Consider the following 25,163-nt stretch of genomic DNA (forward strand, 5'->3'; position numbering starts at 1 on the left):
GCTAACTCACGTGACGCGAGTATTTTATATCTTCACAAGACTCGAACCCGAAACCTTACTTAAAAAAAATTAATTATGTATCACTTGAACCAACACTCATCGGTTGAAATTAAAAAGCTAAGTGGATACCCTTACCAATTTTTTTTTTATAGTTTCTCTCATAAATTTTAATAAGAATCTTATTATTTCTTTATTTATTTATTTAATATTTTTGGCCTGGGAGTGAAAATATTGTGGAGACAGAGAGAGATAAGGGTTTTTGTGTTGCAGCAGTTGCATTGTTTGTTTGCACCAAAACACAACTTCGATCATCATTCATGCTTTCTTCTCTTCCCACCTTCATCATCTTTTCTTTCTCTCAATAAAGTTCGTTTTTTTCTTCTTTTTCTCCATTGCCCCAATATTTTCATATTCGCACCAACCACCAAATCGAAGCGAAACCCATTTTTATGAATTCTTGCACTCACCAAATCTAGTTTTTACTTTTTTCTTCTTCTTTGGATTATCTGCTTTCAATTTGCATTCTCTTCATTTTGTATTCCCTTTTCATTATTTATTATTATTGGATTCTCCGTCTTTGTCTTAGTTAGTCAATTATTCCCTTTTCATTATTTGCATTCTCTTTCATTCTCCATGTTATAGCTAAGACTTGGGTTTAGTTAGTGAATCATTTTTTAGCTCATTCCTAAATGAACCATTTTTTTCTAGATTGATGGAAAGTTTTTACCTTTTGGTTCTGATAGTAAAAAGAAAGAGGATATTTTGTTTTATTGGCTTTGGGTAGTGGCTCCTTATTGTGTGGTGTGTATGAGAGAGAGATAAGTAAAGAGGGTTAGCTGCAATGGATTTGTGGGTTGTTGCAGCTGCTGTTGGAGCTGGCTACTTGACTAAATATTGGAAAAGGATTTCAAAGATTAGTGGTAGCTCTTCTCATTTGTATTCAGAGGATTCCAATATTGAGAATCCGGACTCCCCGAGGCATCCCTTTCGCCGCAGAGATAAGTTTACGAAAGACGTTGTTTCTTCGGATAGAAGGGCTGCTGATGTGAACTCATGTTTCAGGATTTGCAATGAGAGTGATGTCCTTTGTGTATCGAAATTACCAGTATCGTTCTCTGCAAATGAGAACTTCAATGATATTGAAGATGGAACTCAGCAAAGCTCTAATGTTAGTGCTAATTGTGCCTTCCAGCTTCCTGAATCAGTTGCAGGGGAGATCGGTTCTATCCATAATCCCCCCGGAAATAAAAACTCTCTCAGGAGTAAACATTTGTATGGGAATATAAGTAGACCTTTAAATTCTTTAGAGAGTTGCCTAATGGCTCAGCTATGCACAGAACATGCCAAAATGGAAGAGTATGTCTTTAGTCCTTATCCATCATCATCATCATCAGTGGCTACACGGTCATTTCTTGTAACTGATGGAAACCGAATAATCAGCAGGGAGAATGATGATGCTTCTTTCAGCGCATTAGCCGCAAGTGAAGAATACAAGTTGCATGCAAAAGCCAGTCAATTGAAAGACGGGAATGTATTATATGGGGCTCCTTCTTTACCAAAAATTGGGTCTTTTGATGATTTCAGGAGGGAGTATAATCAAAGCCATGGGCAAAGTAGGAGATTAATCTCTTCAAACGACATGTCCGAACACTTGCTTGCTCAGCGTGGTACGGCTCTTGATTTTAAAAATACTTTTAGCCTTTGTTGTATTGCAAATTTTTGTTTCATGGACTTCCTTTCATGCCTGCTTTTAGAAGAATTCTTTTCTTTTGTATTGGGATTGGTTGACTTGTTTACTGCCTGTGTTACACCAACACGGGTACATCATAAGTTAGCATTAGCAGAGGATGCGAGAGGCTTAGGATGAGAGGTTGAGACCCAAAACTGACTGAAATATGAAGATGAGAGAGTAATTATGTGACTCATATTTAGTATTATGACGGGACTAAGAAGAAAATGGGAAAATTCTACCTTTCGGCCCAAAATGACAGAGTTTTGAATCAATTTACATCAAATGAGTACCCATGCCGTAACCATTACGTAGCAGATATGGGTACCTCACCTTTTTTGAAGTGCCCATGCAACGTAGTTTACTGCTTTCCTCTTGCGGAAAATTATCTATCTTCGCTTTCCTCTGTATTATTTGGTTAGTTAAAGTTTCTTCCTGTATTGCTTATGCATAAGGAACACAAGTTGTAAAGGACTCTTGTTTCATTTTCATGCCCAAGTGTATATTCTATACAACTCATTTGTTCCTGAGAATGAGATTCACATATTATCAGTTATTTGAAAACCAAATGGTATAGACTCGTTACTGACAATTAGACTCATGTATAATCAGTTATTTGAAAATCAATTGGGTTTCGGAGTGGTCTAGCTCTATGTATACTCTAACGATGTTATAGAATCTTAGTTTTTCTTTCCAATGATCAAATTTTAACTATTATTTATATCTTGTACAATTGGCCAATTTAATTTTTTGGGCCAGATGATTAAAGAAATTGCTTCTGGTCCTAAAATGGCATTTTCAGTATTAATTGGAAAAGTGTTTATTATCTGCTCTTAACATGTTGACTACAGCTAACTTTAAAACCCAAACAAATCATCTGTATCAGTAACCACAAATATTGATCTTCTGATAAAATCGGTTGATAATTCATATCCTGGCTCTGGTACTTGATTTCTTATGCAGTGTGTTTTGCTTTGATAACTGCTTTTCTTGACATGTTCGTAATCCTCAGATGCAACATTTATCTTCAGTCTCGGATTTTCTTTTGGCATAATAACTTGCATCATGGCAAATAAAAGAGAAATGGACAAGTTAAGGGAGTTATTGAAGCATAATGAAAACTTGGTTCAAGATTTACAAGAGGAACTTGAAATGAAAGATTCAATGACAGTGAAGGAGTTACATGGTGAAAATTATGGTTCCCAGGATACGTGTGATCATTCCTTTTGTGATAAGGAGCTAAATGGATTCTCCCCTGAAAAGCACACGGATAACTCTCCAGTAATTGATGGTAAAAAATCATATAATCAGAAGGAAGAAGAAAGTTCAGAATCTATGAGCAAAATAGAAGCTGAGCTTGAAGCTGAACTTGAGAGATTGGGGCTGAACATGAATGAGTCTAGCCTGGATAGAAAACTGTCTGAGCTAGTGGAGGTAAACATAAATGAGTATCTTTTCTATGAAATAAATCGTTTTTTATCTTTGAATTTCTAAGCAATGACATGATCTTATAGGCTCATTTAGCTTATCATATATGAAGATCCTAATTAAGTTCCGTGCATGTTAAAGGTGAGAGTAACAAAGAATGTAGTGAAAATACCTCTTTCTGATTTATGTCTTAAAAGAGAAATTATGCTACTCAATTCCTCCATATTTTCACCTTTGAAAAGTATAACCCACATCCATATCATGAAAGGCAAATGCCTCATAATGACTATTTGGAATAGCGGTAATGTGAAAGTGCTCTTTGGGGGATCATGATTTTCTTTCTGACCTTGACAATAATATCTGGTGTCATGGATTGGATTATATGATAAACTTAAAGCCTACTCTGATTTTGCAACAAGTCTCGAAAGAAAAGTGAAATTCAGACAAAATGATTGCTTCATTAACTTTAGTTTATTATAGAAATTATTTCTTGGCTAGCTAGATACCTTCTCTGAATTCTTTAGAAATCACATATAGCTCAAATTTGTAGGTGTAGTTCACTTCTCAAGTTTTTGTCCTTTTTCTCTATTTTCTTTGCCTTGATTTTATGAGTTTGCCTATTTGTTTTTCTCCATGCGTTTTGTATTCAAGTTAACAGTGCTTAAAATAGGCCCACAAGTGTAATGTTGCAAAAAATTCTTGCAGTTTGACCTGGACTTCGTAGCAGATTTTACCGAAGGTGAGTTGCGAACAGACAAGATCATTGGGGAAGATATTGTCCAATCAAAATCAAATGAGGATGCTAATGAAACTACAGATCTCCCTGTAAACTATGCAGTTTCACCTCGTGAACTAAGTTTGCGCTTGCACGAAGTTATCCAATCCAGACTTGAGAAACGCGTGGAGGAGCTTGAGTTTGCCCTCCAAAATAGCCAGAGGAAATTACGGTCTATGGAATTAAAGCACGAGAATTGTTCCCAAATGCATTTCCCAAGTGGTGGACAAGCATCATCTTTTACTAAAGGAAATATATCGACTTCTGATAACTGTGATCCCATGACCGAACCCCTAGTTATCAATTTATCAGGTGAAGCTCTAGGTGCATACAATGAAGCTTATGAAGAATTAATGAAGACAGATGACTCAGATGAAAACTCACCATCAGGTATCCATGATCCTGACCAAAAACTAGGTTCACAATCAAATAGCTGGCTTCAACATGGAGTAGATTATTCCAGAATTCACCCCATGGCCAATGGAGATAGACTGTCAAGGGAACTCTCTTCTATCGAGGCACCGATGTCGGAAGGGCAAAGCTCTAATGTTAATGAATTAAATGATGGCAGTGGAGATGAAAATTGTGACTATGATTATGATTATGAGTTGGAAAGGCAATTGATAATGCAAATTGTTGAAAGGACCAAGAAAGATTCTCCTGTTTTGCAAAGTGCAAGAAAGATATTGTATTCTATGTATGAAGATGAACATTGATACCAAATATGTTAAGTGTAAGAGTAGAATAGATTCTTTTGTTGTACAACAAGAGTGTAATGCTTACTATCATAGCAAAGCTACATTGTTCTTGACATAGAATTTTGCATGCCAGCGATACTGTTAACTACTGGACATGGATATATGAGTGAAATAGTATTATAATTTTGAGCTATACTGTTTACATGTTTATGGCTTTAAACTACAGTTAACTTCCCCTCTTTTCTTCTTCATGCAAAAGTCCAAGTTTAAATTTGAACATTTAAACTATCTAACAGGTGATGTTACTTTAGAATGAACCGTGGAATGCTATCATAATATGGGAAAACAGTAAGGGCCGACAATGAATCAACCAAAACATGACCCAGACACAAAAAAACTGAATAGTTTGTAAACTTTAACTTGATCAAATTCGAGCTAAAAGAATGTCAAATTCGAGCTGAACAAATCCTTATCAAACTAAACTCTAGTTCTATTTAGTTCAACTCGTTTCCAAATTCTAACCCTCACACCAATGGTGCCTTCAATCATTTACCATGGATTCTATAATAAGGGGAACATCACTACAATCAAGATAATGATAAACTTCAGGCGACACTAGTAGAATAAAAAAATGAATCTTGCATAACTAAATCACTTACAATGTCTTATTTTTTGGAAAACGTTATTTTTTATAACTAAAACTTGTTTGTATAACAGCTTAAATTATAACAGAAGCCTTTATTTTAGAGAAAAAACAAGCAGTTTTCACATCTAGCAATATGTAAAGTTATTTTTTTCAGATTATAATCATAAATAATTTATCAAATTATACCAAATACACGCTTAAATAAAGGGCTCATCTTAAAATATCATCAGTCTTAGATTATTGTTGCAACAATAATTGTAAAGATCTCAATTTGGGTCAAATACTAAATCACCAGAAAAGCAACAAAATGAAATGACCTACTCTTGAGATGGGAAGAATGACGCTAAGGATGTGGACTAACATTACTTTCTTCCCAACCAACATACTTGAAATGCTTTGAAGTCCAGAGAGGAGTAGAGAGAAGAACTAGTGCAATAAAAAACTAAAAACTATATATGCTTCCATCAAGCCCTTTTGGCAAAATCATCCGCATCATCCCTGTAATTTCCTCCACTTGAGTCTCCAAAACCTCCCAAATCCTCACCCACATTGCTGCTTTCCTTGCTATCGAACTGGCCAGTGCTACCGTCAAATCCACCAGCAAAGTTGCTGCCACTGGCATAACCATTGTTGCCCCCGAAACCAGGAGAGCTTTCATTTCCTCCAACACCACCGGCAACACCAAAACTCCCACTGTTATCACCATAGCCTCCAACTCCACTGTAACCCCCACCAGCACTTGGGGTACCAAAACTGTCGGGAGCAGCACTTGGAGTTCCAAAACTGTCGGGAGCAGCACCAGGAGCTCCAAAAGTATCGGGAGCGGCACCAGGAGCTCCAAAACTGTCGGGAGCAGCACCAGGAGCTCCAAAACTGTCAGGAGCAGAGTAGTTATTGCCAGAGTCGCCGCTGCCATAATTGCTACCGGATCCATAGCTGCTTCCACCATATCCACCACCACCGTAACCTCCAGCAGAATTGCCACCATAGCCACCAGCACCACCATAACCACCACCACCTGAACCGTACTGAGAGTTGCCATAACCACCTCCATATCCAGCTCCACCACCATATGGTGCGTTGCCATAAGAACCGCCAAAGCCACCGCCGCCGCCGCCACGAGTCCTATCATTAGCATAATTTACCCTGACTTGGCGACCATGAAGATCCTGAAAAGTTTACACAGATAAATAATTGAATACTAATAAGAAAGCTAATAACTTCTAAATGACAGACATAACTCGATACCACGAAAATCTTATAATATGATATGCATATAGAGTGAAGGTACACCAAAGCAGACAGGGTGATAGTCTCCAATTGGTTTTTAATGATTAACTAAATTACAGGTCTGGCCTTTCAATTTAAAATAGCAAGCAATTATTTTTTTATTTCTTTTTGTAGACCCACTCTTTATGGTGAAAATGGTAAGAACCAATAAGATGGTGGGTGAGGATACAGTGTAATGATAGAAGAACATAATAGTGACAGCAAATGCAGCAGTCCCGACAGACATCACCCAAAATTTAGATATGCTAAAATAAGGCTGATAGGCACAAACAAATGATTTTTCAAACTGACAAATAAAGCAAAAAACACTGACATGGCAGCCAAGTAAACAAAACTTGCATTGTATATACAGAATGCATATTCCAAAACAAATCAACAAAACCAATTCTATTCACAAAATAATAATAATACGAAGCACAACAAGTATGTGTTACCTGTCCATCCAAAGCCTGAATGGCACTTGATGCTTCCTCAACTGAACTGTAAGTGATGAAGCCAAATCCTCTGGATCTACCACTTTCACGATCCATAATTATCCTTGCTACAGATAGCATATATTAAAGATCAAGTGTTAGTGAGACAGAGCTCAAGACAAATCATGATAAGAGGATATCAACACAATTTCATTGGTTCCCACAACAAAGAAAAAACTATTGACAAAAGCCAAAAAACAGAAAGAAGGCAGAGAGTAACTATTTACCATCAACAACTTCACCATATTTTGAAAAGGCTTCCCTGAAACTTTGCTCGTCGGTATTAAATGAAATGCCTGTGACAGACAAAATATAGTCACATATGTATAAATCATGATTATTAGTTAAATAAAGAAGAAACAAATAAACAACAATGTGAATGCAATTTATAAGTTAGTTTAAACACACCTCCAACAAAAAGCTTTGAGCTAGGAGCAGATGTCATGCACCGAATAGCCTGAAAAAAAGACGGGGATGAACGGATCTCTGAACTAATCCTTTGGTTTGCTGAAGCTGCATGCCTAAGTATATTCCCAAGTTTACCAAAGAAAGCCATTGCTGTAGACTGAAATAGAGCATAAACTAAACATCATTATACTAAAAAACGGTACAGATACACAAAGTTTTAACATTTAATCAGTGAAACATGTTGAGAAGACAGCTTCAACGATAATAAGAATGAATTATATAAACACAAAACTATTTATCTCAGCTTGGTACCGACATAAAGATCATAATCACTTCCTTGTTTTTGTTCCAAAGAAGATCATAAATTCCAAAGGCAGCTACTTTTTTCCAATTCCATCACCCAATAATAAATATTCAAGAATTAATTTGATACAGCTTATGAATAACTCAAATTTCAAACTTATCAACTAAAAATTAGTGAAAGAGAAAGGTCTTATAATGAACAGCTAAATCAAAATGATCAATTGGAAACGGAAAAAAAGGAATCATTAGTGATAAAATTGCTGATATATGCATGAAAATAAGAAAATCAAAAGGAAAAGAGAAAGAGGAAGATTGAAAAGTGGGCGAGTACCTGAGATTGTTGTCGTCTATTGCTGCTTCTTAAACCCTAAAGAAGATATTTTTATAATTTCTGGAATGGCCGAATAGGGTTTATGTAGATTTAAGAGGGCCACTTCCATCACATATCACTAACCCTACATTTCGATTCGGGGAATTACAGCCGTCCGATTAACACTTTGTTTCTTTTAAAAATCTAACCTAATTGTAATATATTACATGGTAAAGTATAAATATATACGGTTAATATATTATCGATCATTTTCTTTTGTAAAAAACTAACAATGATAAAACTAATAGAATATTAGTACATGTATTTTTTTTTCTCTTTTATTAAAACTATAAAGTTAAAGTATAGTATTCTAGCAGATAATAAAATTAATTTGTGTCACGAATATCACGTTATTTTTCTTAGTGTATAAAAGAGTTTATATATTCATTTTTATGAGGAAATATCATTATTTGTTATACTATATATTCATTTAGTATTTATTTCTAAGTAAATAAATTATGAATTTCAATATTATTGAAATTATTTTTATATAGAAATATATGTGTCTATATCATTATTATTTAGTATTTTTATAAATATATATATATATATATATTAATATATGTATCTATAATTCTATATCATTATTATTTATTATTAAAGAGCAAGTAATTAGATGACATAATTTTATTAACCAATAAATTAAGATCAAGACTTTTTATGTGAAAAGCTATTCATACTTGTAAATGAAAATATATATGTTGTCTCATAAAATATATCATTTTGTGTGTCACACTTGTGATTAAGAGTGGAAACAAATTACGGGTCTATAAAATGCTTACGAGTTTAAATGTTTCTCACACGACATTAAGGTCTATGACACGTTATTTAATGCACTTCAGACATGTTATTTAATGCACATTTGACATGGCATTTAATGTGTCGTTGACTAGTCATCAATGTCAGACCACAGACCACTTGTCACGTCTCTTGAATGTCCTACCTGCCCCTCGGCAAATCGACAATAATAGATCCGCAAGTAAAATAAGGACGACCAGAGTACGTCTCTTGTACCCGTTAGATGTTTATCAACGACCAGATGTCATCTCAGCACTTCCTAAGATCTATAAATAGAATATATCATACAATGAGTATAATTAATTTTCATTCTCTCATTTATTGTTATACTTATTGCTATAACTTCCATATTATTTACTCTCATTCTCTCTCTAAAATACTCTTATTTCCTTCCTTCCCCGACAGGCCCATATGATCATCCGACCAAGTCACGTGTTTTCTTACACTCTACCCGACATACTTTTCCGCCCATCCCTCTTCAGCTTCCAACCATCCATCCTCAACTCTTGATCATCCACTCTTAACATTACCTTTTGTTTTTAATTTATTTATTTATGTTACAACGTTGGATTGGTTTGAGATAGAATGAGATCTTAGTGATATAAAGATTTGATTATTATTATATTCATACTTAATTTCACTTGACATATATATAAATATAAGAAGTGAATGAGGTGAGAAGAGTTCTTACTATGATAAAATAGAAGAGTTAATAGGAATCATTGAATTTTATTTAAACAATCAACGTTAAAATAAATGATCATGTGATCAATAACTAAATTTTAATCTTAACTATCTATGCGTGATTATAAGCCTAGATTTATTGTTCTCGCATTTTTTATATTACAGGTGTTAATTGAGTAACTCCATATATATATATATAAGGGATTTGCTTACACCCAATTTAGTTAAACTAGTTAGAATCAATCTGAGTTATGTGGTGGAGTTGACATGCTTATCATGTGTTTGATAAAATGTTTGGGAGATATGCACCTGCTTCAGTGAACGCGGATAAATGTCTCCTTTCTACGACACTTCAAAAAAGCTGTTGAATGTAATCTTATGTACTACTACCCTCACGCTCGCATAGAAAGCTTCCCAAAAGCGCTCTTAAATGACAATTTTAAACATTGTTGTTTTGTTATTCTGGCGTAGTGTTATTACTAATCATGTTGGACCAGACTGCGACCGATATTCTCCAACCACCGGGGAGTTCCATTGTTACCGGGTATGAGAAGAGTGGAGAAACACAAGTGAGACATCACGTCTCGAACCAAAACCTTAAGAGAATAGTTTTTCCTACTTATAAACTTTTTCACTCATTTTCGCATATTCAAGGTAAAACTTCACACTTGAATAAACTTAACAAATGCATTGTTATCATTATATATATATATATATATATTTTGGACATTCTTTATATGTGAGTATCCATTGGTGTTGTGTTGTCCATATAACTTAGGCAACCTTGTTTATTTCACGCGTGATCCTAAATTGTATAATTGGCAACTATACCTGTCCTTAACACAATATGTCAAGTTTGTTACTTTGGTTGGAAAAGAAATAGGAGAGAATGAAATGCCTAAACTTGTGCAACACCTTATGTTTTATTTGAACATTTTGTTGCACCAATTCATCATTTTTCTTGTCTGTCATGTTCTTCAATTTAACTTTCTCCCTATTTTGTTGATACCCTTTCATCTTTCTTAGTCTGTAGAGGCATTGAGACTGCTGATTTCTTGGCCATATCTCAGGCTTAGATGATTTCAGCAGGAGGTCCTAGTCGGCAGTCTCTTTTCATCTTTTCCTCATATTGGCTTTTTCTGTAAGCACTTTTTTCTAAATTATTTCTTTCAGAATCTATTTTCTTTTTCTGATTTTACTTTCTGCATGAAAAAATGTTATTACATGTGACTTTTCGTGTATTATTATGTGACACTTACCTCTTCATTAATGGAAATGAATGAGTTTCTCTTTCCTTATGGATGTTTTTAGATCAAATGTAGCATTGAATCTCTATGTTGTGTAGATCAGATTAAGAGATGATTAAATATCTTGCAACATTTTTGTTCAAAGAAAATGAAAATCTAGTAATTTTGTTCATCTCTTGTATAACATTTAATTTGAAAGTTAGTGAAACTATTAAGAATATTTCAATATCTATGGTTTTTTGGTAGAACACTGACATAACATAATGAGAAAATGTTTGGTTGTTATTATATATATAAGCACATTTTGCATTCAAAAGAACATGGTTGATAAGATGATATTTTAAGATGAGTTTTACAAGAGGTTGTTGTTTCACAGCTTACAGAATTTGGCATTGGAATATTTGGACCTTGAATCACTCAATCTTGTTGGGTGATGGAAAGTGCACGTGAGAATAGTTCTAGTGGTGATTTGAGAACTAGTCCTGATGCCACAAATTTAGGTGAATTTCAACAAACATCTCCATTGACAGAACAAGCACATGGAAGCACAAATATTAACCATTTGGGCAATAACACAACTCCTCCATTATCATTATCATCACCCCAAAACCCCTTCTTAGATTCACCTAATGATCATGCATATCAACCATCACCAGGAAATCCATTCCAAGATCAAACAAGTACAAACAACAAGGCCAATAATGTTGCTGCAGAATTCAGTGATGATGATATCCCAATCAGTTCTAGTGGATCAAACTTTGAACCTAACACAAACAAAGGACCAGAAATACAAAACCCTCCCATGCAAGTAATGGAGCGTCAAGGGGATTCTAGTACCAACCCATCATACACTTTTCCATCACATGTCTTTGCTAGAAACAACACAAATAATGCACTAGTGGAATGGAGCACTGCATCTAATGAATCATTGTTCAGCATTTACATGGGAAATATGAGCTTCTCAAATGAAATACCTAACTTCAGTGGTGGCAATAATAAATCTACTGAGTTAGATAAGCCATATGAAATGCCTATGCCTGATCAACCACCTAACGTAGAAACTTCACCAAGTCCTCAACCACCTAATGCAGCAACTTCACAAAGTCCTCAACCACCAACAGCACCAGTAATAACAACACCAGTGAATAAGTTTAATGATATAAGCCAAAGAACTGCTGAAATGCACGTAGAATGTTCCAAAGCAAAAGCAACTGAAGCAAAAGCTGCTGAGACAATGAGAGAGGTTATAATGGAAACTAGCAAAACCAATGAGGATGTTGGTAAAGGAGGTGATGATAAAAACTCTAATGCTCGTCGTCAATCAGATGGGAGCACCCAATCCTTTGCTTTTCAATCGTAAGCTTTGAACTTATGTGACCACTTTTTCACATGTATAAATGCATGTTTGTGCTTGTTTAACATCATAATTTATTATGGGTCTATGTTAGTAGTCCTAAGGAAAATAACAAACTAAATGTGTTATTAAGCCATGAGGCTCTACCACATAATAGACTAGTTTTACGAGTTAGATTCTCCTCATGTGCTTAGGTCCTAATAATTGGTGTCTTTCATTGAGAGTTATGTCATGAAAATGACTAACTACATGCTGAATAAGGTATATTACTGAATAATAGTAGACGTGTGAAACCGCCAAAAAAGAAAGGGCTACCATCGGGTTAGTGTCGATGGAGTGAAAGTCGTCGTGGACGTCGGCTCTCAAAGAGGGCAGCAATCTAGGAGTCTCACACCGGGTAAAATAACAAACTCAATGTGGTACTAAAGTCATGAGACTCTACCACCTAATAGATTAGTCTTTTGGGCTAGATTCTCCTCGTAATACTTAAGTCGTAACACTCTATATCAATATTTACATGACTAATCAACTAAAATTAGTATTTTTTATCACTTTGTTAATGGAGGACAATGATTTATGGAAAAGAAAAACTTTTGTCTGACCTTTTTCATATACCATCTTTACATATGCTTTATAATCATTGTTGAAAAGTTTTTTGTTTTAGAAACAAGAATTAGTATACATGAATGGTTATACAAAAGATGAAAAAGGGATATGAAAAAAATGTGAGAATATGATTATGAATTGATAGAAAGAATGGTAAGCAAATAGTTGAACTGATTTGATATTACTTTGAAATGTCATAAAAGTGTTTCATCAAAGGGTGAAGAGAAGCAAAAGCAACAGAAGCAATCATCAGAGCGAAAAGAAACAGCAAATGCAGTTGATGAGCCTTCAAAGTCAAACACAAACCCTCCTTCTAAAGGGTGGCTATCTTGTTTTCCTTGTTGTAGTTGACCATCATTGAATCATAGTGTCTTATGCTTTTTGCAAAAAACCATTTTCTATTTGTAAAATAGATATAGCCACTTAGTTTTAATTCTTCATTTTTATTTTATTTTATTGTCTATGTTTATGGCTCTATGTTGTACAATATATAGTTGGGAAATCAAGCACAATTTTCTCATTAACTTTGTATAAATGGTCTTTAGTTTAATTGTTTATTGACGTGAAGATTAATGCAATAATATTTCATGCTTTGTGTTTGTGACATGAAGGTCATGTCGTGGAAACAATCATTTTAGTTGATTATTAGAATAACTAAGAAAATTATCTCTATTAATAAAAAGACAAGTACATGTTTTTCTTTTTATTTGTAATAGTTGAAACTAGTTTTAGAAGTAATTTACTTGAAAAAAATCCCGTCACAAATAAAGAAACAAGATAACTCTTTTTCTTTTCCTCCTTTCCAAAAAAATGCATATAAGTTAACAATTTTTATCTGTGTGATTGTCCAGTAAAAGGAATTGAAAAAAAGGAATACAAAAAGAATATTAAAGATTTGTGTATACCTATATTGAAATGAAAAAATGGAAGAAACAAAGAAATGAGAATATTAATATTTTCTTTGTTACTAATCAAATGTATTCTCTCACCTTTTTAGATAATGAACTAATTATTTTCAGGATATGTGACTAATAGGGGCCATTGATGTGGGAGTACAACATCTTATATCTCATGTAAAGTGTATTACTTGTATCATATTAGTTAAAAAAATTATATTTAAGTCAACTTTTCTAATAAGTATTTTCTTACTATCATAACAAGTAATACACGACATTGCATATTTTGAGATAAAAGATGTGTCCGAGTCAATGTTGTGAGAACTAGACTTGGGAGAGTTGGACCGCTTTGAATCGGGAAAACTCTGGTCCGACCGTGTTAAACGCGGTTAAACCTGGGAAGTAACCCAGACAATTACTTAAAAATAAAAAAAATTAATACTGCTCTAATATTTTGTTTTACTACGGTTAAAAAAAGGCGAAAACGTATTACTTCAATATAGTTATACATAATTATTAATCATATTTATATATAACTATATATTTATAGATAAAAATTATTAATTACATACGGAATCATTCAATCAAACCGAACGACTTAACCGTTTAAACCTAATACACAATTTCTTCTGATTTGACGTCCGACTCTAGTTTTTCGACATTGGTCGGAGTGATAAGAGAAAACCTAGTTCCACAAATCAATATTATGGAATAATAATATTTGAGAAGCCGCCAACATAACATTTGAAACCACATTTCCCGCCACAACACTCACTCTACAAAAACACTCTCTCTCTCTATCCCTTTCTTCTTCATTCTTCATTCTTCATTCTCCACTATTCAATGGCCAAATCAGTGATCCCAAATGCTATTTCTCTTCTTCTTGCTAACCCTTCACCCGATTCTTCTTCACTTATCCCAGACATTGTTCTTCAAGTCCTTGATCTCAAACCTACTGGCAACAGATTCATGTAAGTTTTTTATTTCATTCTCTTTCGGTTTCTACCATTGTATTATTATCATTATTGCTAGATCTGTAACTTTCACTGTTATTTTTGTAAAAGGTTTAATGCTAATGATGGGAATTTGAAGATGAAGGCGATTCTTCCTTCCAATCTGAACCCTGAGGTACACTCTGGGAATATTCAGAATCTAGGTCTTATTCGCATCATTGATTACACTGTTAATGACATTCCAAACAAACCTGAGAAGTAAGCCCTAATTTTGTTTCTATTACTCCATAAAATTGTACTTAACTCATTTTTTCTGTGATTGCTATCAAGTTATAATCTTTGATTTGTTTTTATGTTGCAGATATCTTATTGTAACCAAATGTGAACCAGTTTCCCCTGCGCTTGAAGCGGAGATAAAGAATGAGGTCAAAACTGCTGGTTCTGCTTCTTCTGCTACTGGCATTATTTTGAAGCCAAAACAAGAAATGGTGGCAAAATCTGCTGCTCAGATTGTTCATGAACAGCATCAAAAGTGAGTCTACTCTTCTGTTATTGTTCCTATTCTGTTTTTTGTGTTGGAGTTTTAGGTTGTTATTGGGTTTTCTGTTTATATGGCTATATTGTTGGTTTTGTTGCTTTATTTATTTATTTAATTTTTGTGTGGTTTCAGTGTGACTCGTACTGAACGTAAGGCCATGTCGCGGAGGGTGAATCCTCTTGTATCATTGAATCCCTATCAGGGTAATTGGACTATCAAGGTTAGTGTTACAAGCAAAGGGAACATGCATACATATAAGAATGCTAGAGGAGAAGGTTGTGTCTTCAATGTGGAGTTGACTGATGAAGATGTAAGAAACACTTACACTCTACTTTGAATAATATACTGTATCCATATAATTTATTGAAGATTATATAGTGGTTTATTACTTTTTCCAGGGTACTCAGATTCAAGCAAAAATGTTTAATGAGGCTGCAAGGAAATTTTATGACAAGTTTGTTCTAGGAAAAGTTTACTACATTTCAAAGGGAACTTTAAAAGTTGCTAATAAACAGTTTAAAACTGTCCAAAATGATTATGAAATGACACTGAATGATTACTCTGAGGTGGAAGAGGTTGCTGAAGAAGCGGGTTTTGTTCCTGCAACAAAGTTCAGTTTTGTTCAGATTGATCAGTTGGGTCCTTATGTCAATAAGAATGAACTTGTTGGTGAGTGTTGTTTGAAGATGTGTTGTTATATCTCTTTTTTATTCTCTTGCTATAATGTCTGTTATGAATTTCAGATATTGTTGGAGTTGTTCAGAATGTGTCCTCAACAATGAGCATTAGAAGGAAGAGTAACAATGAGACTGTTCCAAAGCGTGATATTACTATTGCCGATGACACGTGAGTGTTTGCTATTTTTCTATACAATCGTTACTGTTTTGTTCATTATCATAGTGAAACTTTAAAGAATTTATTCTTATTGCAGAAAGAAGACTGTTGTTTTGTCATTGTGGAATGATCTTGCTACTAATATAGGGCAAGAGTTGCTTGACATTGCTGATCAATCTCCAGTGGTTGTTATCAAATCCCTCAAGGTTGGGGACTTCCATGGTATGCCAAGACATAAACTTTTGCATGAATGGGACAGTGTAAGAGGATTGTATTTTTATCATTTTTGAATCTTTTATATTTCAGGTGTCTCATTGTCGACTGTAAGCAGAAGTGCAGTTCTGATAAATCCAGACATACCTGAAGCGAAGAAACTCAGATGCTGGTATACCAATGATCATAAATCTATTTGCCCTATTGTTATTGTAGTTTTGTGATTATAATTTAACATGCTTCTTTGTTCACCAGGTATGATTCTGAAGGCAAGGAAGCTGCAATGGCTTCCATAGGGGTTGGATCAAGTCCTGCAACCACGTACGGAAACAGATCAGTGTACTCTGACCGTGTTTTGCTTTCTCACATAACTTCAAACCCATCCTTGGGGGATGACAAGGTATTTGTTGTTGAATAGTATATTTTCTGATCTAATTGCAGATTCTAGTTTTAGATTTTCATTTTATTTAATATAGCTTAATTTGTTATTGTTAGATAAGAATGTTAAATGAAACTATTTCTCAATTTTTGCAAATTTCAATGGACCATGTCATCTGAGTTCTCCATGTCTAATAGTAATGACTCTAACATATAGTTTGTTGTGTTGCTTTGGGCAGCCTGCATTTTTCAGCATTAGAGGATATATAAGCTTTATCAAGTCTGACCAGGCAATGTGGTACCGTGCATGTAAAACTTGCAACAAGAAAGTTACTGAAAGCATTGGTGCTGGGTACTGGTGTGAGGCTTGCCAAAAAAATGATGATCAATGCAATTTAAGGTAATGAAAGTTGCAAGTATCAATTTCATTGTGAAGGTTTCCTAGACCTATGGTGTGTTTAAAATATTCGGTCTGTCCCTTTCAGGTATATTATGATTGTAAAAGTTTCTGATGCAAGTGGAGAGGCTTTTCTCTCAATCTTTAATGAGGAGGCTGAGAAAATTATTGGATGCTCTGCTGATGAGCTTGACAACCTTAAATCACAGGTGAGATTAGTTACCGTTTCTTAATTCATGGAACAATTGAGTGGTAGTCTTATCTGATGCTAATATTGAACTTCTTTTGTTAATTTCAGGATGGAGAAGATAGTCCTTATCAACTGAAATTGAAACAAGCTATTTGGGTTCCACATCTTTTCCGAGTTAGTGTTACTCAGAATGAGTATAACAATGAGAAGCGGCAAAGGATTACAGCTCGATCAGTTGTTCCTGTTGACTTCGCTACTGAGTCAAGACTCCTCCTGGAAGATATATCAAAGATGGGAGTTTCTCAATAAGATGATCATGCTGTTGGTTAATGTTACTGGTTGTAATTATGGATTCCTTTGGTGGTTTATACTATAAATTGTTGCTGACTTGAAACATCTCTGGAAACTTCCAAGTTGTACTTTAATATAATACTGCATCTACTTTTTACTACTTTGTTGATTATCCATTATAGTATTACCTTGGTTCATTCGAAATTTGCTTCATTCTGAGTATGAGACTGAACTGAATAGTAGCTCATGCTTGCACTACGTGGTAGACAGATTTCTTGGTATATATATATATGCTTGCACTAAGGGGTGAAGATTACTTTTTTTCTTTTCTGTCAGCGTCTAAAATTCCCACATAAAATAAGTTACTCATTACATACTACAATAATTAATTATCTTATGGTATTTGAACACATTTTTCATGCCATTCTCCTTTTTAATTCTACAGTAGTTAGCTAATGGAATTGGGTTAATGGTGAAGAGTTTGGGCAAATTTGTATGAAGTTTAAGTTTTATTGTTATCATTGTATATATAAAAAATACAAATCCAATTCTATTTTGGACACTCTTTTGGTTCTGTAGAATATTAAAGGGTTGGACAAGGACGCCATGGATGGGGGTTGTTGAGTATTGAAACTCATGTTTAATCTGCCTGGAATATATAATGGTTGGGGAGAGGCAATTAAATCTGCAATAACATTAATTTAAAACTTCTTAGGTAACATATTATGCATATATTCATTTCAAGTAATCACATTCCTCAAGACAAATTCATCTCATTTGATGAGATTGCTAGCATTTGATCCTTGCACTTAGGAAACAAGAAAGTGTTGTTTTCATATTATTAGCATGTTAAGCATTGATGAGACCAAAAGTCAATCAATCTAAGCAATTGTGATATGTTTATGTTATCCACCAAACAATTTTACTAGACCTTTGGCATACAAAATGAGCTAATCCAAATACTACACATTACAACCACATTGTCCCTTCTCAACTTCTCATTACCCTTAATAAGAGGCAACCAAGGAAGCAATTTTATGCAATAGCTTGGATGCAGTCTTGTCATCACTATTGTTGCGACGGTTAGACGAGGTCCATTCCTGATATTTATGAAGGCTGCCTGTGAAGTCTGTAAACAGGCCATCAACTTTTATCTTCTTGACCCAATAATCATACTCTTGATATGGATCTTGATTAAAGTTGAAGCACAAATATTTGTTCTCATTCCGATAGGTATACGGATGCACCTGCATCATTATCAACAATTCATATTGTCATGTATTTAGCACCAAATCAATTCAATGGACTGCAAATTAAATAGAGCAGATGTCAACCAGATTCTCATTACACACATACGACAAAGAAAATGGCGACTTTCCGTACGATTTTCTGAACATTGTCGATGAAGTCATATGAAAGTAAACATGCTTCAAGCAAGAAATATACCTGCAGGTTATGAGCATGTGCCCTTTTAACAATATCAGAAGGAGTTTGCAAATAATTGTTTATCACAGGTACCACTGTTTCCTTCCAAGGTCCAATTCCCACAACATAATGCTTTATGTAGTCAAAGTAGCTATCGGATGTAATTTCCCAATATGACTGCACGTCATCATTTGAGTACTACTTTGTTAGGCTTTGGAATAGACAACTTCACTTACAATTTGACAACAGCATTGTAGAAAATAAAATGCAGATAGTATTACTTTATAAAAAAATAAGGCAGTACATAAAATCTGGGATAACACCAAGGGACAAATAAGGTACAGTCATGTAGGAATGGATGATTTACTTCGGCAGGGCCTTTACCATTTTCAACATTTTATTCAATAAGAATGCTGGCTAACAGGAAAAATCGGTGAAAATGGAAAGGTGAATTTTTTTTAAGAATAACTTATCACAATGAAAGCCATTCCTACATGACTTACAGAGAAGTTCAAAGGAAGCTCAATAATCACAATGAAACTTCAGGGAGGCTATACCGGGGGTTACATTACACACCTGGTTTGTGTCTTGAGTTGGAACAGTAATATCGTCGATTAACAATATCTTGGGCAAGTCTGTTTGGTTTGATGTATACACAAGTGAAGTTGGAGCAAATGACTGAATAAATACAGGTTGTTTCAACCAATCTTTTGACAAGTATGAACCCTTGTATCCATGTTTCTTAAGTGTTTCCACAAACTTGTCCTCAAATCGTTTACCATCTGCCCATTTCACCTGTTGATTGATTCAACTTTATGAATAATTGAATATATGCAGGCACAGCCTCTAAAATGAATTGGCTAAAGATATTAGAACTTAAGAGAAAGTATCAAGCATGAAATTGTAAGATTTTGCAACAAAACTTGCACCCTTCTAGAGTTCTGACAGTTTAATCTCACCTATTATAATAATCGTTAATTCAGTAGCCTTAATTCAAAGTAAAGAGGAGCCTTTATTCATTGATTCTACATGATATAACCATCACTAACCAGCATCTACTAGTTCTGCCTTCTAGGATAACTTAATTTTTTTTCCGTTTGATTTTAACCATTTGTTAGATTCCAGGGAGAAAATACTCACATGCTGATTGATTAGTACAGGGTTCTTTATCTCTGGGTATATTCCAACAACTCTAGGTGCTTCCAATGCAATGGAAATGAACTCTTCGAAAGTGATGATTTGAAATTTTCCTGAAAGAGATTGGAAGTATTAGGTTATAGACATATGTTTAGCAACTTTTGCATGTTCCAAAGTAAATGTAGTTTCATGAAAATAATCACGAGAAAAACGAGTCGTCAGCAGAATGAGCAGATAGCTCCCTCCGAGAAAACTACACATAATAGAATAGGAAGATATAAATTGTAAGGACAGACTAACCATTATACCCTTGATCCCGAAAGCTAAATCTCTGCTTCACCCTCAATGACTTTAGTTCCTTTAAAGTGAAATCAACTGCATATGTACAAATACGTATAACAATTTTAGAAAATTAGAATCTTTCAAAACAAATGAGTATTAGTATTTTAGCAAATTATAATTTGGAACATAAGCAAACTTCAGAGATACACATCCCTTAAAACAATGAAAATTTAGATGCATACCATACCTATGAGTTTATGTAAAAAGTAGTAAACAGCTGCAACGAGATTAATCTCCTAAAAATATTTATGAAGGGAATTTACAAGGAAGCTGAACAAAGAATAGCAACATTACCAGTAAAAAAGCCAGTGACATTTTCTCCTTGGACTTCATATGTTCTTTTACGGTTTGCAAATTCTTCGTAATTTGCAACATCGGTAGTATCATCAAGGGTAACATCATGGAAACATATAAGCACACCATCTTTTGAAGATAGGATATCAGTTTCAATGAAGTCCGCACCTTCTTCAATAGCTCTCTGCAAGAGAGATTCATTTTTAGACAAGTATAAACCAAAGATGAATATGATGCTCATTATGTTATATGCATCATACCTAATACCAGTTTGTGCATAAATAATTGTAACATATTGCATTTGCTAACATTTACCGAAGCTTCGAAAAATCTAATCCCGAAAACGATTTAAAAAAACATTGAGCTAGTGTATGCATGACCAAATGATATACATTTGATACTATTTTTTGTGTGTGTTATAATCTTGGCCAATTTTCAAATAAGGTATAAAGTAATGAGAAAAGGAATGCAATTTTGCCAGAAGAGTTATGGTCCTATTCACCAGGTATGCAGGAGCAGTTTCTTCAGGCAACTCTCCGTTAGAACCCCGATGTGCAATGTTATACGGGCGAAACGTTTGTAGTGGCTTCCTACTTTCGTGATGCTCATGTCGATGAAGTGGATACAAAGGGCTTGCAGTGCAGCCAATAATGAGCAACATAAATACCAGAGGGGCAAAACCTGTTCAGATTATAATTATCAAACCAAGTTAAGAAACAATATGAACAATAATCATATCCAAACAAACATGAGAAAAATACATCACAAACAAGTGAAAGTTAAAAAAACCAAATCAATCAGTAGGGATATTATGGGAAATCAAAGATCAACTCAAATTAGTGATACTAAATAATAATTGTAGCATGACATTTGAAACAAAAAAAACCTTGTCATAAGTTCCTGTTCAAGATCATGACTATTGTTCATATCATTGGAAGACACATTCCAAAATTAATGACACTATAAGTTTAAGATGGTTGAAACACAAATAAGGTAAAAATCCTCAGAAGATGAACAGTAACAAAAAGGGTAAAAATCTGAATGCATGCTAAAAATATTGAAATACAAAAAATAACAAATAAATATAAAAAAAGTTTGAAGGGAAAACAAAGAAGCATATATTATGAAAAGTGAAAAAGAAAGAAAAATCTTACTGTTTGAGGAAGCCATGGAAACAGAGATTGCTCTGTCTCCAATTATGATTGTAAAGTACAGTTTTTGAAAAGCAATATCTTATTTCTAGATATAAATAAATAATGGGCATGTTTTAAATAGTGTATTGGGTCAAAGAATATACCCCGTATTATTTTCTGATGCCGTTGACTTAAGAAGAAGAGTCTTCACTCTTCAACTAAATACCAAATAGACACGACCCTCTTATAGAAATCAAATATCTGGTGGCACTATTATTCATTAATTATCCACTTCATATGATATTTAAAGAAAAACGGTTTTTGTAAACAACACATTTATTTTAAGAGAGAGTTGTATGTGGAACAGTAGGGGGCATAAAACATATAGCAAATTACTATATTTTTATGTTCTGTTTAAGGAAATACTAAACCTTAATTAATGATCTAAAAGTTGATCCCAATCTTATTTTTATATAGTAAATACATATTTTAATCGCATATGTTTTTCAACTTTACCAGTTTGGTCTCTCAAAAATTAAAAAAACTCAAAATAATTTACTAAAATTTTAAACATGGGTTAAATATGTTATAGTTATTATATAAATATACTTTAACATTAATAGAATGAATATAAAACATTATACGTATTAAAATGAATAAATAAAAATGAATATACTTTTAACAAAATGAATATAAAATATTATAAATATATATCTCTCTTTGTATATTTATGATGATTTTTATTGAGTTAATGAGTAATATAAATTTGAATTTATTAACTATGTTACTAAACTTTAACCCTAAGTACGAGCTTATCGTTAAGTTATGCTAAATGATACAAAATTACCGAGCATTTATCTCATTAAGTGAAAATGATTAAATGAATCAAACTACATGAATCTCTTGCCAATAAAGATAATTAAAAGAAGAAAAATGTATAGATTAGGATAGAGAGAACGTGAAAATTGCAAAGTCATTTTAATAAATACATTGTTGAATTAGACAAATTTTGAATACATACTGCTAAGCATTACCCTGTTTTATATTTATTATTACAAGTTTTTGTTTTCGTTTTAGTAGTCTAGTTTACTTGCAAAAAATGGGTTTAATTAAAAAAACTATTTCAAAGTTTTACCTTACATTAATGTTTGAGTAGTGCCAGGGATGAAGATGCTGATGTTTATAGATACCAAGTTTGTGAAGAAAAAAAATTGGATGTACTAAATAGTATAGATAGAAAATAAAATGAATGTATTACAAAATAAGAGAAGACTAACTTCGTTCATTGTATAGTGGTTGAAGGCTTGTAGCTATATTTTCCACTTAAAACAAAAACTTCCCCCAAAACAAGTAAAAGATGAGATTTGAGACTAAGTTAAAACAACACAAGAGTGCAAATAGAGTTATTTCATATCCAAAACATTTAGTACACAGAAATGTGCACAAAGGCTCAAGCCTTTAAAATCAATATAACCAAAGAGGAAAAACATTCTCATCGTTTCATCAAAAGAAGCCTGAAACTAATAAAGGTCACTTCAGACTACCAAAATAGAACCTACACATTACTGTTTAAGCAGATAATAGCATCTCATTACAGAGTATATGCCACTTCTTATTTGTATCCTCAAATTGCCATGAGGTCACCATAGTTTCGCATAAGAACTATGGATCCTGCAAACAATCCCAGAGCGCGCAGCAATTTCTGCAATGGAAAACAGAGAGAAAGAATCAAAATTCATTCTAAACTAAGTCAAGCTCTACTAATATAAACATGAAATAAGCGGAAGAAGTGGCTTTGATGTTTTAGTAAAAAGTGCTAAGAGCATCTCCAGCAGAAAATAAAATTTTCGTTCTTATTTGGGTTTCACACATTATTTTATAATTTATTACAATTCTCCATGAAATAAGAATCACATATACTTCTTTTCTCATAATGACAAACATCATTCATTCTTATTTGTATTGTTCTTATTTCAGAGCAAAAATCAGAAAATAAGAATGACACAGAGTAATAATGTTTTTATTTCATTAAGAACAACCTTAACAACAACCAATGTGGTTGCTCTAAATAACCCATTGCTTCTATCTTATTCCTGCTTTAACTCTCTGTAACAGTTGTTCTTATAAACTAGGCTCATGAGTCAGGAGTGAACATTATTTTCCATGATCTATTTACTACTCCTGAATGAACCATTTCTTGTGTTTTTAAGTATGCAACATCAATACTTCAAATTTCAAAACAATCACTGTATCAGTACCAAATACTTCGTTACTTTTAATTACTTCATCTATACCTAATCTAGTGAGACTAAGATTTGATTGTTGTTGCTGCATATCGTACAATTATATGTTAATTTTTTTGTGATATCACTATATCCATATATATTTCCGTGCACCTAGGTTTTCAACTGTCTATGTTGTAAATTGGACAATAATCACTAATCACAGAAATTGGACTGAGGGTTTCATCGGAAAACAGGAAAGCAAGTATTGCAATTTGTTCTGATAACATAACAATGAAAGGAAAGGAACGGATCTAGAACAAATAAAGATAAAGAAGTGATAACAGGAAAAAGAAAAGGAGTGAAATGAATAGAAGAGAGAGAGGGAGAGATTACAGAATTGAAGGCCCACTTCTCATCGTCATGGATTTGAGAGTTGATGAAGTCTTTCACGTACTGAATGGAAACCACAGAGTCGGCCATTGATGAAAGAAAGGAACACAGAAATCACAGAAATTTGAGTTTGATGTTAGGTTTAGGGTTTTGATCTTTCAATGCTTTTTATTTTGTTGTCTCACACGTGCACACGTACCAAATACAATTACCACCATTTTTTATTTTATAAATTCATTTTTTCTTGTGGAATATTTATTTTCATATTATAAATTACTCGGAAGATGTAGAGAAAATAATTGTTGGAGAGATAATTCATAATTACATATCCTAAAACAAAGATGGATTTCTTACTCATAAAATGATAAGATACTCTTAATCATTAGAAAAAAACCACAAATTTAGAAGATACCTTGCTTTATATCACAAACAAATGTAAGATAATAATAAAACGTTGATTTAGTGGAGTAATATCTTATTCAATAAATTTGATTCTTGAAGTGGCACTTACTGAATAGGACAACCATAAATTACGAAAAAGATTAATTCTTATAAAAAAAGGTGAGATGATATATTTGTAGTATAAAAAATAGAAGACCAATAAGTGTTGGTTCAAGTGGTACAAGCTTAATTTCCCTTAAGCAATGTCTCGAGTTCGAGTCTTGTAGATAAAAAAATATTCGCTAGAAAAGTTAGTCTCATATACCTGTAGATATTC

The 25,163-nt window shown here is 33.5% G+C and overlaps 5 protein-coding genes and 1 long non-coding RNA gene across 12 annotated transcripts; 3 read left to right on the forward strand and 3 right to left on the reverse strand.

Annotated features, from left to right (window-relative positions):
- LOC109344573 lies at positions 225 to 4,855 on the forward strand. Of its 2 annotated transcripts, XM_019583343.1 has the most exons (4): positions 225 to 1,493; positions 1,542 to 1,667; positions 2,742 to 3,163; positions 3,863 to 4,855. In XM_019583343.1, the coding sequence occupies exons 1-4, from the start codon at positions 842 to 844 to the stop codon at positions 4,646 to 4,648; spliced, it is 1,986 nt and encodes a 661-aa protein (XP_019438888.1). In that variant the 5' UTR covers positions 225 to 841; the 3' UTR covers positions 4,649 to 4,855. The 2 variants fall into 2 exon arrangements, with proteins under 2 accessions (XP_019438888.1, XP_019438886.1); XM_019583341.1 differs by having other exon boundaries at positions 225 to 1,667.
- Positions 5,472 to 8,206, reverse strand: LOC109344614 (glycine-rich RNA-binding protein 3, mitochondrial-like). Of its 3 annotated transcripts, XM_019583385.1 has the most exons (6): positions 8,082 to 8,206; positions 7,448 to 7,604; positions 7,267 to 7,335; positions 7,001 to 7,107; positions 6,113 to 6,445; positions 5,472 to 6,081 (listed from the first exon to the last, which is right to left on the reverse strand). In XM_019583385.1, the coding sequence occupies exons 2-6, from the start codon at positions 7,593 to 7,595 to the stop codon at positions 5,719 to 5,721; spliced, it is 1,020 nt and encodes a 339-aa protein (XP_019438930.1). In that variant the 5' UTR covers positions 7,596 to 7,604; positions 8,082 to 8,206; the 3' UTR covers positions 5,472 to 5,718. The 3 variants fall into 3 exon arrangements, with proteins under 3 accessions (XP_019438930.1, XP_019438919.1, XP_019438925.1); XM_019583374.1 differs by having other exon boundaries at positions 5,472 to 6,445; XM_019583380.1 differs by having other exon boundaries at positions 5,472 to 6,445; positions 7,448 to 7,611; positions 8,083 to 8,148.
- LOC109344601 (putative uncharacterized protein DDB_G0286901) lies at positions 10,544 to 13,330 on the forward strand. 2 transcript variants are annotated; one of them, XM_019583365.1, is made up of 3 exons: positions 10,544 to 10,743; positions 11,226 to 12,205; positions 13,013 to 13,330. In XM_019583365.1, the coding sequence occupies exons 2-3, from the start codon at positions 11,283 to 11,285 to the stop codon at positions 13,158 to 13,160; spliced, it is 1,071 nt and encodes a 356-aa protein (XP_019438910.1). In that variant the 5' UTR covers positions 10,544 to 10,743; positions 11,226 to 11,282; the 3' UTR covers positions 13,161 to 13,330. The 2 variants fall into 2 exon arrangements, with proteins under 2 accessions (XP_019438910.1, XP_019438912.1); XM_019583367.1 differs by having other exon boundaries at positions 11,233 to 12,205.
- LOC109344583 (replication protein A 70 kDa DNA-binding subunit B-like) lies at positions 14,486 to 17,660 on the forward strand. Its single transcript, XM_019583348.1, has 12 exons — positions 14,486 to 14,676; positions 14,770 to 14,916; positions 15,020 to 15,190; positions 15,329 to 15,506; positions 15,595 to 15,865; positions 15,940 to 16,042; positions 16,128 to 16,252; positions 16,337 to 16,415; positions 16,499 to 16,643; positions 16,861 to 17,021; positions 17,107 to 17,227; positions 17,317 to 17,660. Exons 1-12 carry the CDS (start codon positions 14,549 to 14,551, stop codon positions 17,515 to 17,517), a joined length of 1,830 nt encoding a protein of 609 aa, XP_019438893.1. The 5' UTR covers positions 14,486 to 14,548; the 3' UTR covers positions 17,518 to 17,660.
- On the reverse strand, positions 18,309 to 21,970 carry LOC109344588 (glycerophosphodiester phosphodiesterase GDPD6). Of its 3 annotated transcripts, none has more exons than XM_019583357.1 (9): positions 21,852 to 21,970; positions 21,200 to 21,378; positions 20,698 to 20,881; positions 20,362 to 20,436; positions 20,065 to 20,174; positions 19,501 to 19,719; positions 18,946 to 19,101; positions 18,498 to 18,746; positions 18,309 to 18,466 (listed from the first exon to the last, which is right to left on the reverse strand). In XM_019583357.1, the coding sequence occupies exons 1-8, from the start codon at positions 21,865 to 21,867 to the stop codon at positions 18,507 to 18,509; spliced, it is 1,179 nt and encodes a 392-aa protein (XP_019438902.1). In that variant the 5' UTR covers positions 21,868 to 21,970; the 3' UTR covers positions 18,309 to 18,466; positions 18,498 to 18,506. The 3 variants fall into 3 exon arrangements, 2 of the variants coding, with proteins under 2 accessions (XP_019438902.1, XP_019438899.1); XR_002107333.1 differs by having other exon boundaries at positions 18,313 to 18,353; positions 18,397 to 18,746; XM_019583354.1 differs by having other exon boundaries at positions 18,309 to 18,746.
- On the reverse strand, positions 23,197 to 24,644 carry LOC109344632. The gene is made up of 2 exons (XR_002107334.1): positions 24,449 to 24,644; positions 23,197 to 23,532 (listed from the first exon to the last, which is right to left on the reverse strand). It is a non-coding gene; the product is annotated as an uncharacterized LOC109344632 (long non-coding RNA).

Source organism: Lupinus angustifolius, chromosome LG01, assembly GCF_001865875.1.
Source record: "Lupinus angustifolius cultivar Tanjil chromosome LG01, LupAngTanjil_v1.0, whole genome shotgun sequence".
NCBI lineage: Eukaryota > Viridiplantae > Streptophyta > Magnoliopsida > Fabales > Fabaceae > Lupinus > Lupinus angustifolius.

What these genes read in the sequence shown, in the direction of transcription:
- LOC109344601 (XM_019583365.1), top strand. Translation starts at nt 11,283, where the DNA reads ATGGAAAGTGCACGTGAGAATAGTTCTAGTGGTGATTTGAGAACTAGT. An exon ending in CAATCCTTTGCTTTTCAATC is followed by an intron (nt 12,206 to 13,012) that starts GTAAGCTTTGAA and finishes ATGTCATAAAAG; the next exon opens with TGTTTCATCAAAGGGTGAAG.
- LOC109344583 (XM_019583348.1), top strand. Translation starts at nt 14,549, where the DNA reads ATGGCCAAATCAGTGATCCCAAATGCTATTTCTCTTCTTCTTGCTAAC. An exon ending in CCTACTGGCAACAGATTCAT is followed by an intron (nt 14,677 to 14,769) that starts GTAAGTTTTTTA and finishes TTTTTGTAAAAG; the next exon opens with GTTTAATGCTAATGATGGGA. An exon ending in TTGACAACCTTAAATCACAG is followed by an intron (nt 17,228 to 17,316) that starts GTGAGATTAGTT and finishes TGTTAATTTCAG; the next exon opens with GATGGAGAAGATAGTCCTTA.
- LOC109344614 (XM_019583374.1), bottom strand. Translation starts at nt 7,595, where the DNA reads ATGGCTTTCTTTGGTAAACTTGGGAATATACTTAGGCATGCAGCTTCA. An exon ending in CTCAAAGCTTTTTGTTGGAG is followed by an intron (nt 7,336 to 7,447) that starts GTGTGTTTAAAC and finishes TGTCTGTCACAG; the next exon opens with GCATTTCATTTAATACCGAC. An exon ending in TTCAGGCTTTGGATGGACAG is followed by an intron (nt 6,446 to 7,000) that starts GTAACACATACT and finishes TAAACTTTTCAG; the next exon opens with GATCTTCATGGTCGCCAAGT.
- LOC109344573 (XM_019583341.1), top strand. Translation starts at nt 842, where the DNA reads ATGGATTTGTGGGTTGTTGCAGCTGCTGTTGGAGCTGGCTACTTGACT. An exon ending in ACACTTGCTTGCTCAGCGTG is followed by an intron (nt 1,668 to 2,741) that starts GTACGGCTCTTG and finishes CGTAATCCTCAG; the next exon opens with ATGCAACATTTATCTTCAGT. An exon ending in AACTGTCTGAGCTAGTGGAG is followed by an intron (nt 3,164 to 3,862) that starts GTAAACATAAAT and finishes AAATTCTTGCAG; the next exon opens with TTTGACCTGGACTTCGTAGC.
- LOC109344588 (XM_019583357.1), bottom strand. An exon ending in AAACTGCTCCTGCATACCTG is followed by an intron (nt 20,882 to 21,199) that starts GTGAATAGGACC and finishes TCTCTCTTGCAG; the next exon opens with AGAGCTATTGAAGAAGGTGC. An exon ending in CTGTACTAATCAATCAGCAT is followed by an intron (nt 19,720 to 20,064) that starts GTGAGTATTTTC and finishes ATCAATCAACAG; the next exon opens with GTGAAATGGGCAGATGGTAA.